General features: G+C 40.0%; 1 protein-coding gene across 6 annotated transcripts in view; it reads right to left on the bottom strand.

Moving 5' to 3' along the window:
- Positions 1-19624, bottom strand: part of LOC118370515 (zinc finger protein 239-like) — a 57857-nt gene that overhangs the window by 8195 nt on the left and 30038 nt on the right. The window contains exons 1-2 of one of the 6 annotated variants that reach the window (XR_008109228.1): positions 9189-9272; positions 2866-3057 (exon numbers count right to left, since the gene is read on the bottom strand). The exons of 2 other annotated variants lie outside the window; for them this stretch is intronic. Coding sequence is in view for 1 of the 4 variants with exons in the window: in XM_052505256.1 (XP_052361216.1) it covers positions 11104-11230 (127 nt within the window). In the remaining 3 variants the exon portion in view is untranslated. Of the gene's footprint in view, positions 1-588; positions 2351-2865; positions 3058-9188; positions 9281-9935; positions 11231-19624 lie in introns of those variants that run through there. 3 more of the 6 variants (XR_008109229.1, XR_008109227.1, XM_052505256.1) reach the window with 3 other exon arrangements.

Raw genomic sequence — 19624 nt, 5'->3', positions numbered from 1 at the left:
GAAACTGTCTTTACCTCGGTGTGCATACATGACTCAAAAACCATTTAGTACAAGGTTACAGTTTGTTTTAGGCAGCACTATGTACTATTTTTCTTAATAAACTTGTCTTCACTGTATTACTTCAATCAAAAACCAAAAGTATTTACTGTTCACACCATAATAACATTTACAGATAAAGACAGTAACAACTGAATGTGTCTGAATATTAGTACACATGCAACGTTAGAAAACCGATAGTCATTACATTCAATGCGTAAACAGTCCGTTGACTCCGACAGACTGGGGACCGCCATTTTACCAGCTTGTGAATTTTACAGAAAACCAATAATATGCTAAACGATCTCAGAAATCTCAAATAAATGGACTATGTGAAATTTCCTTGATAAAATGTACATCCATTCAGACAAACCCAGAGTCCCTAGCTATGTGACTTGTAAAATGGTTTTTAATCACGTTCTTCCCTCGGTTTGACACAAAAATAACACATCAAACCTTAACCAAACGTGATAATACCTTAATGGATTTGTTACCTAGCATGGTATGACATATTCTTTCGACACTAGAAAGTCTAAACGTGTTACTACATACCTGTAGTGATAAATTGAAACGGACACAAAGGTTATCTTCTTGACTGCACAGTTCTGGCGCTTTCTTTAAACCGAAGACTGGTGCACGCCCGGAACTTCCTGTTCCCCCACTAACACAGTGCAACAGTACTGCATTCCAGGATCCTTGGCATGACCCTACCCCATTACATGAGAAAGGGGTAGCTGCCGCTGCCTCCTCCTCCCGGACCCTTCTCCTTTACATAGAGTTGATCAAGCTGTTGATTATGGCCTGTGGAATGTTGTCCCATTCCTCTTTAGTGTGCTATTTTTCTTTTTCTTACGAGGTATCTTATATGTAACGGTTTTATAACCGTGTAAATCTCTCTAGAACAAGGTGACTGATCAATATATTCGCCTGTATTTACCCCCCCAAAATAAAATGCGAATTAGCTGCTAATGTGGCTATCCTAAAGAACTACAAATACCATGACGATCTGGACAAGACTGCCGAATCCAGTCAAAGGTCAGGATCTCAGAATTAACTATATAATGTTAGCTAAATGTAGTAATGAATAAGTAGACTACATTTATTTAAATGGACAATTCTGTTAACTGTCTTGTGCAAGTTTTAAATTGACACAATACCTATTAGCAAAGGTGTCAGCTAGAGATGATGTGCAGGAGCTTGCAGGGATTTGTTGTTTGTACATAAATGTTTGATGCTAATTAGTGTTTTATAACGTGAGATGAAATAAAGCCGAGTATATTGATAAAAGTCACCTTGTCCGAGAAAAATGTACATGGTTATCAAATCGTCACGCCAGTGTAACCATACACAAAACATAGCCCTTATTTTAAAATGAAAAATGATTGGAACCATTTCCCTTTTGACCGCTAGATTTTATGACACCGTTTTTGCAAATTTAATAAAGTGAAATATCACATTTTTTAAATTATTCAGACCCTTTACTCCGGACTTTGTTGAAGAACATTTAGCAGTTATTACAGCCTTGTCTTCTTGGGTGTGATGCTACAAGGTTGCAACACCTGTATTTGGGGAGTTTCTCCCATTTTTCTCCGCAGATCCATAGAACTTTTGATATAGAGATATTTAATCTAAACGATTTGGTGGTAAATTTATCACATTTTTGAGATGTAATTTTTGAGATGTAAATATTTTTTATATATATATTCCAATGAAGTTAGATCTATAATTGTTTTTTACAGTCTTAAGATAAATAGTAACTTGTTTAGAGAGAAACATTTGGATAGTTTTTGAGTAAAGTAGTAATATGTTGGATGAGTGTGTTGGGGGCAACTCGCCCTACTTGGGGGTAACTGGCCCCTGGGGGCTAATTACCCCCGACGTGCTTTCACGTCAGAGTCGACAAAAGTCTCCAATAACACCAGAAAAAGTTAATGGTTTAATGTGTTTCGACCTGTCATTTAGACAATGACTAGCCCAGTTAGCTAGTTTATGCTAACTTGCTAGCTAACAACTTCACTACCGGTAAAACCAGCTAGCTAGTTAGCATAAGCCTTACTTCCAGATCGTCTGAGGTAAAATACATTAAAAAGATAACGTAACTTAATTGCAGTTGTAAATATTTCCACTAGTGACTGAAAGCTTTACAGTTAATGTCACGTTATAGCCTTTTAGCTTTTATGTCATATAACTAGATAGCTAGCTAAGTGTTTAATAATATAATATAATAATAATATATGCCATTTAGCTGACGCTTTTATCCAAAGCGACTTACAGTCATGTGTGCATACATTCTACGTATGGGTGGTCCCGGAATCGAACCCACTACCCTGGCGTTACAAGCGCCGTGCTCTACCAACTGAGCCACAGAAGGACCACTAAGAGAGGGATTATAAATTGGAATCTCTCCCACTGTTTTCAGTCACATGTGGGGACTGGATTAGATGGGAGCAGTGTAGGAGTGGAACTCATGAGTGAATGGTGACCACAGCCCTTCCAACAATACATTTAAATCATGTTTTACTGTGATTGAAAACATTCAGCAGGGTGGAAACAATGTATTCCATTTCAAATGTGTCTCCCAGTGCAGCTTTACTTCCAGGCTATTATGACACATCTGGCAGTTTCTTCTATGTTCCTGGGTCCAGTACAATGGAAAACATGTTTTTTTGGTCACTACCATTGCAGGAAAAAAACCATGCTACTGGTGCAAATACCAAAACTAACAACATGATAGTACATACATCTACTATCATCTATTTTTTTTAGTCACTACAGTGTCATGATAGTACCATGGTATGTATTGGTTTTCTCAATGTACTACAATCGTACATTTTTGTAAGGGCTGTTCTTCACATCAGGGTGCTGCTGCAGGTTCTCTGCGTCTCTTGACCATGTAAGGGCACAAAGCTCAAGACACTGTCACAATCAGGACCCAGTGACTGTAGGTTTCTACTCAGTGTGGAAGGAGAAAGGCAGGCTGGGTTTGTCCTCACTGTTGATGTTACCGGCCTCAGACTTAATCTGAGTCGGCCAGTAGCAATTAAGAGAAACGGACACAAACGTTAGTCTTGACAGTTATGGCACTTTATTCTCTAAAACTATATTAGATCAGGTCGCTAAACATTGACAACAAACCATTTTTAAAATGTCCCATTAGACAAAGTACACACTTTAAATTACACAACGTAAGTACACAGAACCTATAGTAGATTTCCCGAATTCACATAAATGACTCAAAAACCATTTAGTACAAGGTTGCAGTTGTTTTAGGCAGCACTATTCACCTGAATAATCTAGATGGTGGGATTAAAGACATTTACAAACCATAGAACCCAATTTGAAGAAGGCAATGCTCTGATTGGCTGATTGCTGCTAACCCATAGGAAACCCCATGTAACAGGGTTATATTGGTGATTCCCCTTGCCACTTTATTGTTAAGCCAATGGGTTTTTGGTTTTAGGTTTTAGTTTTGTCTTGCCTTCGCCTACTCAACATGGCATCTTATTGGCTGGTTTGCGTAGCTTGCTTACGAGGGGGGATGTTCCAGTTAGAATCGTCCCAGTGAACAAGCACCAAACCAGCGGTAAGTTGTTGGTTGCAAAGCACTGTACATCAAAAGTGATTTTATACTCCCAAGTGATGATTTAAATGTACAATTTATATCAATTTGTTTGTAAATGTTATTTGAACATCACACATAAGATGCAGCGTTTTTGGTGCATATTTGTTATGCATTTTGTTGTAGAGAATTCCAGCTAATACTAGTTAGGAACTTACTGTGTCTGGAGGGGGTTGTATATTTTGTACAGTGCGTGAGTGCAGAGTTGGATGGTGAGCTGTGCATTGCATGACGTGCAATTTTGTGCTGTTTCTATCAGAATAAAGCTCCCTGACTGGTGCTGTTGGAGCTCGTGTCGATGATTGATTGTACACAACACAAGAAGAGTACTGTTACACCCACACAGTTGACTACTTTAAAATGGTAGAAGCCCTCAGTGGCAATGCCCATCCTAAAACGAGGAATCGTTGTCCCAAAGGTGGGAAGGCAGGGGACAAGCTTAGGTCCAAAACAAGCCAATAGAAAAGCATTGGCATTTTCCTCTAGGATTTACACACACCAAGCACCTCCCCCTACCTCTCTGGCAAGCGGTTTCAACTAGCTATTTACATGTGTGGTTTGGTCCAAAATAATGGTTCATATTGACACCAAAACACATTGAAACATTATTTTACTGTAATAGAGAAGTTACCTTTTCTTTCAATGCCCTTTTTATGTCTCAACTACTCAGATTGAGAGCAGAGTTACACTACTAAACGGGAGTATCAATGAACATTTATTCTGGATAATGAATGCTAGAATTAGTACTGCTAGCAGTATTTTAGCCAAATACTATTATAATAGTTCTCTAGTCTGTTTTATAAATGTGCAATAAGCATAAAACAATTATACAAAAGCTATTGGCAACTCGTTCTCATTTTGAGCTACAAGGTTGGCCACTTGATTTAACATCTGAACAAAGTGGACAGGCTAACATGCTTTTCAAACACTTGGAGACTGTCGACAGAATGGTGTGTTCATAACAATTCAACTGTTCAACCTTGTTAGCAAATAGATCCAAGTTGACTAAACTTGTTATATAAAGATTAGCTGGCTAATCACTAGCACGTGGGCTTGAGAGACTGTTGATGAGACAGACCTGTGTTCATTTTCTATAGGCTAATGCCTGCTACAATAAGTTAGTACATTTTTAACAAAGAGTCATTTTCATAGACAGAATTGAAAGCCAGATCAGTGATTATTGCAACAACAAAAAAGGTTCAACTATTTTGATAGCTTCGATCACGTGGACTGGGATATGTTCCGCATTGCTTCCAACAACAACATTGACGAATACGCTGATTCTGTGAGCGCGTTCATTAGAAAGTGCATTGACAATGTCGTTTCCATAGCAACGATTACAACATTCCCAAACCAGAATCTGTCGATTGATGGCAGAATTCGCGTGAAACTGAAAGCACGAACCACTGCTTTTAACCAGGGCAAGGTGCCCGGAAACATGACCGAATACAAACAGTGTAACTATTCCCTCCGCAAGGCAATCAAACAAGCTAAGCGTCAGTATAGAGACAAAGTAGAGTCACAATTCAATGGCTAAAACAAGAGTTATGTGGCAGGGTCTACAGTCACAGATAACAAAAAGAAAACCGGCCCCGCCACGGACCAGGATGTCTTGCTCCCAGGCAGACTAAATAACTTTTTGCGCCCGCAACCAAAACCTGCAGACACTCCTTCACTGCAGCCGATGTGAGCAAAACATTTAAACGTGTTAACCCTCGCAAGGCTGCAGGCCCAGACGGCATCCCCAGCCGCGTCCTCAGAGCATGCGCAGACCAGCTGACTGGTGTGTTTACGGACATATTCAATCAATCCTTATCCCAGTCTGCTGTTCCCACATGTTTCAAGAGGGCCACCATCGTCCCTATTCCCAAGAAAGCTAACGTAACTGAGCTAAATGACTACCGCCCCGTAGCACTCACTTCCGTCATCATGAAGTGCTTTGAGAGACTAGTCAAGGACCATATCACCTCCACCCTACCTGACACCCTAGACCCACTCCAATTTGCTTACCACCCAAATAGGTCCACAGACGACGCAAATCTCTACCTGCCCTCCAGGACACCCACACCACCCGATGTCACAGGAAGGCCATAAAGATCATCAAGGACAACAACCACCCGAGCCACTGCCTGTTCATCCCGCTATCATCCAGAAGGCGAGGTCAGTACAGGTGCATCAAAGCTGGGACCGAGAGACTGAAAAACAGCTTCTATCTCAAGGCCATCAGACTGTTAAACAGCCACCACTAACATTGAGTGGCTGCTGCCAACACACTGACTCAACTCCAGCCACTTTAATAATGGGAATTGATGGAAATTGATGTAAAATATATCACCAGCCACTTTAAACAATGCTACTTAATATAATGTTTACATACCCTACATTACCCATCTCATATGTATATACTGTACTCTATATCATCTACTGCATCTTATGTAATACATGTATCACTAGCCACTTTAAACTATGCCACTTTGTTTACATACCCTACATTACTCATCTCATATGTATATACTGTACTCTATATCATCTACTGTATCTTGCCTATGCTGCTCTGTACCATCACTCATTCATATATCTTTATGTACATATTCTTTATCCCTTTACATTTGTGTGTATAAGGTAGTAGTTTTGGAATTGTTAGATTACTCGTTGGTTATTACTGCATTGTCGGAACTAGAAGCACAAGCATTTTGCTACACTCACATTAACATCTGCTAACCATGTGTATGTGACAAATACATTTGATTTGATTTAAATGATTAGTGGGTGTTATGGTTGTGGAAGGCTTATATTTAGCCTCTGTATAACTTCACAAGCCCTGAATTCATTAGATTATTGACTGTTTGAAATGCAGTGTTTTCAACCTTTAATTGTACAAGGCTCATTTATAGAGAAACTAAACTGAGATATTTATGGTGAATCACCTAGAAGTTTGAAAACTCAAGATAAAGCTGTATGATTTTTTGGTCCATATCGTCCAGCCCCAATGGAGAACATTAGAGTAAAGTACAATACTTTATACTGTACTATACTCTGTACTGTTGTACTCTACTGTACTGAATTAAACTTTACTTTCCTGTACTCTGCTGTAGTGCTTTCAAATCTTGTGAAATTAGCTGATTTTTTTGGTCGCCATTTAGAAAAAGTAAATACAAAATAGATCCAACAATTTCCCGCTCGGGTTTGTTAACATTTAACTAAGTTGTGACGATAAAAAACAGCTGTGCGTAATGACGCACCGGGTATTCAGCAATCATCAATTATTCAAAAAACACTTCCTATCCTCACTTTTCGGGACTAAAGAAACTTTGACAAAAACATCTTTGGTCAGATGCGCCTGGATCAATGGAAACCTGTCTAATGAGGTCTGAGTGATTGGTTCAGATGTGGTGTATCCTACAATGACGTCGACGTCGGTCCGTGTTTACTGGGGTGTATCCTACAGCGTCGGCCTATAACTATATTTTATGAATGTCCATCCATGTGGAAGGCCTAGCGTTTGTAAAACAGCCAGTTGCATTGGCTTTATTCGTCCTGGTTCCTGTGACTAATTATTTAGTCTATTTAAGCACTGAATAGGCCCATCAGCTACCCAACTTTATTAGGAGTTATCCTGAGCCTTTTGGCAATGAGAATCAATGCAGTAACACAGCGGGAAATGCAAAAATATGTAATTTTCACTATGATCATCTCGTCAAAAATGTACAGAGAAACTTCAAACCACTGATGATCACGGCAATTTAGCTGACGGGGTTCAACTCCCGGACAACAGAGGTTTCAGAGTCCTGCAATAGAGCTGAGATGCTAATATTTGTGTAAACTCTACATAGTTGTGTTCTGTGGGTGTCACTGAGTAGGCTGAACAATCCATAGGTAAGACTGTAGAGTGCAATATAATATAAAAATATATGCCATTTAGCAGACGCTTTTATGAATGTCCAACACAAACAAAAGACCCTCCATACTCAACTGGTGGACCTCGGGCCGGATCGAGAGTGGGTCAATACGGACCTCGGTCTAGATCCAGAGCGGGTCAATACGGACCTCGTCCGGATCCAGAACGGGTCAATACGGACCTCGATCCAGAACGGGTCAATACGGACCTCGGTCCAGATCCAGAGTCGGTCAATACGGACCACGGTCCGGATCCAGATCGGGTCAATACGGACCTCGGTCCAGATCCAGAACAAGTCAATACGGACCACGGGCCAGATCCAGAACGGGTCAATACGGACCACGGGCCAGATCCAGAACGGGTCAATACGGACCACGGACCGGATCCAGAGGGGGTCAATACGGACCACGGTCCAGATCGGGTCAATACGGACCACGGTCCAGATCCAGATCGGGTCAATACGGACCACGGTCCAGATCCAGATCGGGTCAATACGGACCTCGGTCCAGATCCAGATCGGGTCAATACGGACCTCGGTCCAGATCCAGAACAAGTCAATACGGACCACAGAACCCAGAATATATATAATAATACTTTTTGGTTGGGCTTCGACCCCTGGTATCATATAAACACACATAAGAAATGGAAACGTGTAGAATTGCTTAAAAACAGCAACAACAAAACATCTCAGCCCCGTCGTAACGTGTAGAATTGTGGGATATTAGCTTTTAAACTGCTTAATGTTCTCTCCGCCAACAAGAGGGTTGTTTAGATTTTGGTATTGCAAGTTAGGGGTTTGTTACAACGCCAACAACTGACAATATCCATCCGGACCTTTGCCACCTAAGGATATGTGTGTGACTGGACCTTCTCAAAAAGTACTGGAGTACCCCTGTAATAGACTGACTGGGAAGGTGATTTTTCACAGAAAGTCCTGCAATAAGAGCTAAGAAGCTAATATTTGTGTTAATTCTTGATAATAGTTTTCTGTTGGTGTTAACTGTTTCATGGGTGCACAATCCAACTCATTTCATAAAGTCATATAAGAATACAATGATGTGGTCTAATACTTTTTTTCCTGTTTACTTTCTAAATAATTCGTTATTGTAATTGAATGTAAATTAAGTAACAACATTCCAACCATGTTTAGCGTTATCTTGTCCAAATATGACATGACTCCACTATTTTGAAATCAGTTTATTACTTTCAAAGAGGGACTTTTATTTTGAGTGCGAACCACAAATTCCACTATTGTGGCTAGCTTCACAAGCGGGTACCAGGCCTATGTCCAGCTGGAGGACGGAGATGTTGGCCACATTCAGATAGAAATTAATTATGTTGAACAAACATAAATATGAATGTCAGTTCTATTCAGAGGATTTCTATCTGCAACTTCCCACAACGTTTTTGTTCTGAACATCCCCAGGCGAAACCCACTGAGCTAACGAACCTGTAAAGCCTAACAAATTAACTTGTTGTGGACCCCGCGCCGTGTGCTTTTTTAAAATCACATTCTTCACTCACTCGGTTTGACACAAAACCTTTCCCAAACGTCATAATACCTTTAATGGTTTGTTATCTAACATGTCATGACGTTATTTCGATATTAAGACTTTTAAAAGTGATATTACATACCTGTGAAGATAAAGAGAAAAGGACAGTACAGCTCAGGCGTTTTGTTTACTCAAAAGAATGGTGTGCGTCTACCGGAACTTCCGGTTCCCCCCACTACCACAGTGCAACAGCGACATCTATTGGACTGATGGACTAACTACTGCTAAAGCATGTAGAATATAAGTGATATTGATTAGCTAGACAAAAAAAAATGGTTTTAAAAAACTAAAGCGGTGCCTGTTTTCGTGTCTACGTTTTTCAACTCATTACATATGCATTGTAGATGATCTCTGTGTAAGGCCAAGAAGATCATCAAGAACCTCAGCCACCAGAGACACGGCCTGTTCACCCTACTACCATCTATCAGGCGGAGACAGTACAGGTGCATCAAAGCTGGGGTAAGAGAATGAAACCCCTTCTATCTCCAGGCCATAAGACTGTTAAACAGTCATCACTGATTTGATTTAGAGAATATTGGTGACGTGCAACTTGGCTTGTCCCAATGTGTGACATGTACTGAGTAGATAAATACATATATATATTATTTTTAAATAAAATGTGATAAACACATGTACTTTTGTTTATTGATGTACAGATTATGTAGTAAAAAAGGTCCCTCCCCCAAACGAATGGTAATAACTGATAATCCCACCATCTCTATCTGATACTACATGCAGTGTCTGTCTGCTGCTCATTACCACAGAAAACTGCAGACGGAAAAGGCAATTGAAACCTCTTTGCAATAAGGAATTGAGACCAAAAGCTTGAGAAGTCTAAGAGAGTGTTTAATATCAAGGATACAGTCAGCTGAGTGGATGCATTTAGAAAGCTCACAACACATTTTATACTCTTCCCTTATGGGGTCACCTCCCCAGCTATACATTTATACTGATAACACTCTTATCCCTTGCCTGCTAGCTAGCCAACTACTATTAACAGTCACATCAAACCATGCAGCTAGAATAACAGCAAAGTAACTACTTTTAATTTCCTTTGACCTGGTTTTAAATTGACATTTCTTTGTATATATCCATAATGATTTTGCAGATTCATGAATTCAACTGGCTGAGACAAGATGTCAGTCTTGTCCTGACACGTTCATTCTCAATAGGATAGTGCATATCGAATTTCAATATTGAAACGATGTTGCAAATGTTGAGAGAAAGACAGCAACGTTTGTACAACACCCCCCATTGATGCAAACAAAAATGTTAGGCTAGAAGCAAGGGGAAATAATGTCTAGATGCCTTTTACAGTGGAGATCAAGTTAATTAATTGGCTGGCTGGGCTGATGGGCCAGTGGATGAGCAGGGATCTGTCAGACAGAACAGAAAACAAGATTCCCATTTTTGCATCATCTGTGCTAAACAGTGTTTTTTGAATGGCTTAGAACACGTCTCAACCAATCACAAAGCTTGTTTTGACCAACCCGTTGTAGAATATTTTTTAACAATAGCCTGTATAGAAATCAAAAGGTATTGGGTGCTGCAGTATGCCTCATTCATTATCATGCACTGTTCTGAAATAAAAAATTATATTCGGTGTTCTGGGAATCCACAACCTTTGACATGTGACGCTTACAAAAATAATAACTGTTTGTAAAACTGCGTATCTAAGGCTCTGGTCTGTTCTAGGAGTGAGGGTAAACAATAGGCATGTTCTCTGCTATCCACTTTATATTTCATTATTATTATGGAAAGAGGGGAGAGTCACTTGTTTTTCCTCAAGCGTTCAGGGAGGGTCTGATGAACATTTAGCGCAGATGATGTTGGGAAGTATTTTCCACAGTCAGAGCAAGAGTAAGGCTTCTCTCCTGTGTGTGTTCTGTTCTCTGGTGAACTGTTAGGTCAGATGATGTTATTAAGCATTTTCCACAGTCAGAGCAAGAGTAAGGCTTCTCTCCTGTGTGTATGCATTGGTGTGATTTTAAGTTGCTTCATCGAGAGAATCTCCACCCACAGTAAGAACAGGAGTAAGGTTTCTCTCGTGTGTGTATTTTTTGGTGTATTTTTAGCTTTGAAAGATTTGGGAAAATCTCTTTACAATGTGGGCAGTGGTGAGACCTCTTAGAACTGTGATCTTCCTGCTGCTACTCTCCGGATATAGAGAATGTCTCAATGTGACCTGTGTGAACAGCATCAGAAATAAAAGTCAGTGTGATAAACAGTGATTATACAAAATATTATGAACACCTGCTACTTCCATGACATAGACTGACCAGGTGAAAGCTATGATCCCTTATTGATGTCACTTGTTAAATCACTGTAGATGAAGGGGTATAGACAGGTTAAATAAGGATTTTTAAATATTGAGATAATTTAGACATGGATTGTGTATGTGTGCCATTCAGAGGGTGAATCAGCAAGACAAAAGATTGAAGTGTCTTTGAACGGGGTGTTGGTAATAGGTGTCAGGCCCACCGGTTTGTGTCAAGAACTGCAATGCTGCTGGGTTTTTCACTGAACTTTCCCTTATGTATCAAGAATGGTCCACCACCCAAAGGACATCCAGCCAACTTGACACAACTGTTGGAAGCATTTGAGTCCACAGGGGCCAGCCTCCCTTGTACAGTCCATTAGGGCTGTCCCTGACACCAAGAGTAATCTGTTCTTCCCACCAATCGATTGGTTTAAATTTTTAAACATGCGTTTGATGCGATTGTGCTCAGACAAAACAAAATGACGAGCACCTGTTGTCTCTCTCTCTTCCCTGCTGCAGCGACCACCACAGAACATCACGCTGTCCATCGTCCTGAAGCTGCAACATAATCACAGCCATTTCTGACTGAAAAGTTCTGTTGCTAAAAAGTTTATCGATAGCCTAGCATAGCATTTTGTCCAGCTAGCAGCAGGTAAATTGGTCACGGAAATCAGAAAAGCAATCAAATTAAATCGTTTACCAAGACTCCCAGTTAGATATCCAATGTTCCTTTTTTCCCTAAATATTATTTTTGTAGGCGAAATAGCTCCGTTTGTTCTTCACGTTTGGCTGAGAAATCGCCCAGAAATTGCAGTCACGAAAACACCGAAAAATATTCAAAATTATCTCCATAATATCGACAGAAACATGGCAAACGTTGTTTATAATCAATCCTCAAGGTGTTTTTCAAATATCTATTGGATAATATATCCACAGGGACAATTGGTTTTTCAGTATGACCGATTGGAATAATGGCTACCTCTGTATTTTACGCAATAATCACTCTGGGAGCCATCAGGTGACCAGTTGCGCAATGTAGCCGCTTCCGGGTATTCTTCAACATAAATGCGTAAAATCACGTCACAATGCTGGGGAATACGGAAAAAAGTAATCTGGTTGATAGCCCATTCACTGCTCAATAGGGACGCATTGGAACGCAGAGCTTTCAAAAGATGAGTCACTTCCGGATTGGATTTTTCACAGGCTGCAATATCAGTTCTGTTATACTCACAGACAATATTTTTACAGTTTTGGAAACTTTAGTGTTTTCTATCCTAAGCTGTCAATTATATGCATATTCTAGCATGTTGTCCTGACAAAATATCCCGTTTACTACGGGAACATTATTTTTCCAAAAATGAAAATACTGCCCCCTAGTCACAAAAGGCAGCTTCTACCCCCAAGCCATAAGTTTGCTGAACAATTCATCAAATGGCCACCTGGACCATTTGCGTTGTATTTGAATGTGATTGCTTTTATCAAATATGTTTATTTTGTTGTCTGCTGAATTATATTGTTTTGTACACATACAGTACCAGTCAAAAGTTTGGACACACTTCCTCAATCAAGGGTTTTACTTTATTTGTTCTATTTTCTACATTGTATAATAATAGTTAAGACACCAACACTATGAAATAACACATGGAATCATGTAGTAACCCAGAAAGTGTTAAAAATATCTATATTTGTTATATTTCAGATTCTTCAAAGTAACCACCCTTTGACTTGATGACAGTTTTGCACACTCTTGGCATTGGCTACTAACAACAGCAACTGCATAATCTATTTTACTATGACGCCCTACCAAGTAAAAAGGCAGTAACTGAGAAAAATTTATTTTATTTACCTTGTTTTCACGGGAACTTTATGCAGTTACTGCTAACATGACCCCCATTTTCTCCGAAACACAAGAGGCAAGACACTTGTTCACATGATTAAGCATGTATTTAATGTAGCAAAAATGACTAACTCATTTTCTACCAAATTAGCAGTTACTGCTGTCAGGAGTTCACCTAGGGGTCATGATTGGGGCTGTATTAGAATAATTGATTATGCTTATGTTGTATTGATAGAAGGGGAGGGGTAATAAGACCCCACCCTCTTTACATTTATAGAGTCCTAGACTACAGATTTACAATATATATACACATGAGGTTTGAATATTATTCCACAGTGGTTTTCTAGTTCTCTCCCCCTTATAAAGAGACCCCTCTGAGAAATGTGTGACTGAGACAGAACTCTGCAGGGGAGTGTAGGAGATAAGACAGGTCAGACATTCCACTATAAATCAACTTGGACATTTTACTGCTAAGCTTTTAGATAACACACTAAGAGCCTTGTTTATATAGCTGTGTAGGCATTGTTTTGGTATCATGAGTAAAAGATAACGACAAAAGGCAGTGACATCACTTCGGGTTCGATAAAATAACACGGGACCTTTTCTTTGATGCAGAACTTACTGGGAAACATGCGTGCTATGTTCCTGATTGTCAACTTCTGTCTGCAATTGCATTAATAAAGGTTTTTGAATAACAATTTTTCATGACATTTTTGTAATTTAGCAGTCCTCCCATCAGCATGACACAGCAGGACCAGTGTTTTCATTCCTTAGCTCACTGCAACCGCACTTTGTTTTTTTGCTGGAACCTAATGAGGATCTATAATAAATACACAAAAACTACATCACTGAGGAACAGAGCTTTCACCTGAGTTCACCTGGTCAGTCTACATCATGAAAATAACAGGTGTCCTTAATGTGTCTACCAGCTCATTCCCACAGAAAACTGCAGATGGAAGCAGTACCACCCAGTCAAGCATCAGGCTCCATTGTGAGACGTCTCACCGAGGATACTGATGAAGCTTCTCTCCTTTATGTATACATTGGTGTCTTTTTTCTTGTTTCAAATATTTTTATTAAAACACACACAAGAATGGTGTATAGGTATACAAGACAGGTATACAATTCTTATCTAAACATAAAAGAGCAGACAGGAACAACAAGAACCAGAGTTCTGGGTGCAGAACAAATAATACAAAACACAACATACAAAACAAGGACACGTAGAAAGAAAGAGGGAAGATGTCCCCCTTATTCACCCCCCACACACACACACACACAAAAAAACCCTCCCAACTGCTCAGGTGGCAGGGCCAGCACATGCTGCCCAAAGGTAGATTAAAATATTACAATTGAGAGTGCGTTAATAAGTACAAATTCACAGCGCCGACTCGTCCAAGTAGGAGAGGAAAGGCTGCCAGATTTGATCAAATGTTGATAATTTATTGTTCAGAATATATCTAATTCTTTCTAAGTGTACAGTGTTTGCCAGTTCACTGAGCCATAATTTGGTAGAGGGCGCTTCCCTCCTTTTCCAAAACAACAAGATTAGTTTTTTTGCCGAGATGAGACCGTACGAGATTAGTTGTTTTTGGGGGTTGGTTAATCCGTTTTGGGACTCAGATACTCCCAGGATTATCAGAAACGGGTCTGGATCTATTGAAGTCTCCAAAACTTCAGAGAGGATCCCAAAAATTCCACACCAATAACCATGCAAGCTAGAGCATAGGGCAAAGCAGTGGAGTAGTGTACCCTGCGTAGCCTGACATTTATCACAAGTAGGGGATGTGTAAGGAAATATCCTATGCAGTTTAGTTTTGGAATAGTGTAATCTGTGTAATACCTTGAATTGTATGAGACAATGTCTGGAATTAATGGAGCATGTGTGGATATACTCCAAGCTCTCTTCCCAGTCTGCCACCGAGATGTCAGTCCCTAGTTCTTCCTCCCATTTTGCCTTGATGGCATCTGTAGAAGGTGTGCTAACAGATTGAAAAGCATCATATAGACGCGATATCAGTTTATCTGAGGTGAGGCATATTTTTATGCATCCGTCAAACATGGAAGGTTTAGCATTCTCAAATGTTGGGAGGTGTTTTCTAACATAGTCTCTAATTTGTAGGTATCTGAAAAAATTACTTCTGGGAAGATTATAAGTTTCCCTCAGCAACTCAAAGGAAGCAAAGGTCCCTTCTATGTATAAATCCCCCATGGTACTTATCCCCAACTCTCCCCATCGCTCAAAGGTGTTATCAAGGTTAGAAGGGGCAAAGGAGGGATTCCTGGCGACAGGGAGCATGAATGACATTGGTCTAAGCTCAAAGTGGACTTTAATTTGCTTCCAGATTCGGACTGTGCTATGTGAAATAGGATTGTTACAATAAAGTGACATCTCCAGATTGACAGATGACAAAATCACAGCGCCAATAGAGAAGGGGTGACACTCCTCACGCTCCATACTAAGCCAGCTGGATGCCGGGAGTACGTCATCCAACAGAAACGTAACAACGCGGAGGTTAGCGGCCCAGTAATAAAATATAAGATTTGGGAGAGACAATCCTCCTTCCATCTTGGATTTACAGAGGTGTTTTTTACCTATCCTGTGTGTTTTATAATCCCAGATGAAAGGATTGATAATTGAGTCCAGTTGTTTATGAAAGGATTTAGGTATGAATACTGGGATGTTCTGATATAGGTAGAGCAGTTGTGGGAGGAAGACCATTTTAATGGCATTAATTCTTCCGAGCAGAGAAATTGGGAGAGTTCTCCGAAATAGTATGTTTGCTTTGAGTTTTTGTATCAGAGAGGGGAAATTCTCTTTAAATAGTAAGGAGTATTGTTTGGTAACTACAATTCCTAGGTAGGTAAATTTTTCTGAAGATAACTTAAATGGGAGATGTTCTAGCCAGGAGGTATTTTGCGACCGTATGGGCATTAATTCACTCTTGTTCCAATTGATTCTGTATCCCGAGAAGGTACCAAACAAATTGATCACATCAAGAATAGCTGGGATACTAGCCTGGGGTTCTGTTACATAGAGGAGGATGTCATCTGCGTATAGGGAGATCTTATTTAGAGTATCTTTAGTATTATAGCCGTGTATTGCTGCATGAGATCTAATCGTCTGAGTGAGCGGTTCGATAATTAGGGCGAAGAGCATAGGCGAAAGCGCACAATGATTGGTTAGTGAGTATTCTGGCACAGGGGTTCCTATATAAAAGCTGGATCCAATTTATGAACCTATCTCCAATATTACATTTCTGTAGGACCTTGAATAGATAGGGCCACTCAACTTGGTCAAATGCCTTTTCGGCGTCAAGAGATATGACGGCAAGGTCCACGTTGGGTAACCTCTGAGAATACATAATATTGAAGAGGTGCCTGAGATTGAAGAATGAGTTTCTGTTTGGGATAAAGTCGGTCTGATCCGAATGGACCAATTTGCCAATTAAAGTGCTAAGCCTGTTAGCCAGAGTTTTTGCTAGAATCTTTTGGTCTGTATTAAGGAGAGATATTGGTCTGTATGACCCTACCTCTTCTGGATCTTTACCCTTCTTATGTATAACTGTAATCAACGCTTCGTCCAAAGTAGAAGGGAGAGCTCCATCCTCATTGGCCTGAACCAACATTTTGTGCAGGTAGGGAGAGAGCATGTTGCTGAATGTTTTATAGAATTCACCAGGGTATCCATCTGGGCCCGGGGTCTTGCCACTCTTTAGAGATTTAATTGTTTCTCGAATTTCATCAAGAGATATTTCCTTATTCAGGAAGTTAGAATCTTCCTGGTTCAGGGCAGGAAGATTACAGTCCTCCAAAAATGTTTGCATAATTAAGGGGTTAGGATCCGCTTTAGATGTATATAGAGTCTCATAAAACTGCCGGAATCTGTCATTGATGTCTTTGGGGGAAGAGAGTAATTCCCCAGATGTAGATTTAACCCTGTGAATCATTCGGTCACTCACATTTTTTCGAAGTTGTCTGGCGAGTAATTTGTGTGGTTTGCCACCAAACTCAAAATATTTTTGCTTGGCATAGAGAAAAGATTTAGCAATTTTAGCTGAGAGAATCTGATTATATTCAAATTTTAAAGAGGTAATTTTTTTTATGTTTCTCCATAGATGGGTGGCTAGCATTCTCCCTATCCAGTAAGTGATTTTGTCCCTCCAGTTTTCCTCTGTTTTGCCTACTCCTGGCAGCCTGAAAGGAGATGATACAGCCTCTCAGATAAGCCTTCAGTGCTTCCCACAATAATGCTGGGGAGGTCTCTGTGTTGTCGATGGTATCAAAGAAAAATGTAATTTGGTCTTTAAGATATTCACAGAATGTTGGTTCTGTGAGGAGCTGAGGATTCAACCTCCAGACCCTCTCGTTTGGTACAATGTCACCCAATCTCTGGGAGAAGGTGAGTGGACTGTGGTCTGAGATTATAATATCATGATACCTCACATTACAGGTATAGGGGAGTAGTCTAGCATCCAACAAAAAGTAGTCAATTCGAGTGTAAACCTTGTGAACATGAGAGTAAAAGGAGTACTCCCTACCTGTAGGGTTAGCGATCCTCCATATATCAAATAAGTTTGAATTTTTTATGTAGGTATTCAAGAATTCGCTTGAATAGGAGGTAGGGGTTCGCCGGGTAGAGGATCTATCCAAATATTGGTCTAGCACACAGTTAAGGTCCCCTCCAATGACCAGGTTAGTATGGGAGATATCTGGAATCAGGGCAAGGACTCTTTTGAAAAAAAGAGGGGTTGTCAATGTTTGGCCCACAGATATTTAGTAGAGTTACTGAGGTAGAGTGGATTTCTCCTATTGCAATCACATACCGACGCTCTTTATCCGCAATAGTGGTTTTATGTAGAAAGGGAAATACTTTCCGTACCAGAATCGCTGTGCCTCTCGTTTTGGCAGAGAAGTTAGTGATACACTTGCCCCACCCACCTACACTTAAGTCTGCTATGAGAGTTATTCTTCAGATGAGTTTCTTGCAAAAATATAATGTCAGACGAGAGTGCTTTCAAGTGGGCTAGGACCTTGCCCCTCTTAATTGGTTCGTTTAAACCCTTGACATTCCAGGAAGTGAATGTTAGCCCCGCCCTCTCGTTTGTAGTTCCTATGGTAGCCTGCATACCATGTAACTTGATAAAAAAGGTAAGAAAGCACACCAAACCATCACGATCAGCATATGTAGCACCTACACCCGAGCAGTATCCAACCCACCCCTCCCCCTGCAAGCACCTTTACCCCCCCATCAACCCACATTTAACAGGCATGTACAAAGAGAGAAAAAAAGGAAAAATAAAAATAATAAACACATTGTCTGGCCGATGCCAAAAAAGCACGGCGCGACCTCGAACAAGAGGTAAAACAAAAATAAAATCCCAACTATACGTTCACCTCTCACTATCCTAGAACTTCTACTAACATATGAACTGAGGAGGCTCCCGCGAGTTAAGTGTTCAGTTAGCATCTAATAAACCTAAACCGAATAAGTTGCAATTTAAACATATTGCGCATTTAAGCGTCATCCTGGGTCAATCCCAGAGATAAGCAAGATATAGCCTCAAGATTATATTGCTAAGCACTGCCGGTCAAAAAAATAAACCATCCGCAACCGACATAGTCAGCCGTACCTTTACATACTGTGGGTCAGGAGATGGGAACAAGGTTGAATTAAACGTTCCCCCCATAAAAAAAAAAAAGTTTAATAAAAAAAAATATATGTATGTATGTATGTATGTATGTATGTATGTATATATATATATACACATACATACATACACACACACACACACACATATATACATATATACACACATATACATACACATACCTATATATACACATATATAAACATACACACACACATATACATGTATGTATACATATCCACACAAAGAAATCATATATAAACAAATCTATTTAAAGAATATGTATATACATCCATATGCACATGTACACATACCAACATTCATACCCCAGAATAACAATCTACACTGATTTAAAATATACACATACATAATACTAAAATGCTAAGAGAAAATAGTAATAAAGTACAAATAGTAATTATATGTACGCACACCTACATGGACATAAGCACTGCAGAGGGCCGGGAGAGAGGCCCACGGCCAGACAAAGGCAGAACGGCACAAAACATCAACCTGCCAACCAGGTGTCTGCCCCCTCCCACCCATCACCCCCAGTCCCCTGCAAGCAATATATACATGGTATGGTAGTAAGAATAATATAAGGATTGTGAAATAAATAACGAAACAAAACAAAAGTGGGGGAATATAAGTATATCCATCCGAAGGTGTCAGTGATCAAACCTGGAAGTAAAAAATATGCATCGCTCTGAGCACAGCCGGGATGAAAGTGAATTTAACGTTAAATGAGAGCTCTGACCGCCATTCATTGGTCT

Source organism: Oncorhynchus keta, unplaced genomic scaffold (assembly GCF_023373465.1).
Source record: "Oncorhynchus keta strain PuntledgeMale-10-30-2019 unplaced genomic scaffold, Oket_V2 Un_contig_229_pilon_pilon, whole genome shotgun sequence".
Taxonomy (NCBI): Eukaryota; Metazoa; Chordata; class Actinopteri; order Salmoniformes; family Salmonidae; genus Oncorhynchus; species Oncorhynchus keta.
Note: the sequence above shows the minus strand (reverse complement) of the source record. Positions and strands in the feature narration are given on the sequence as shown.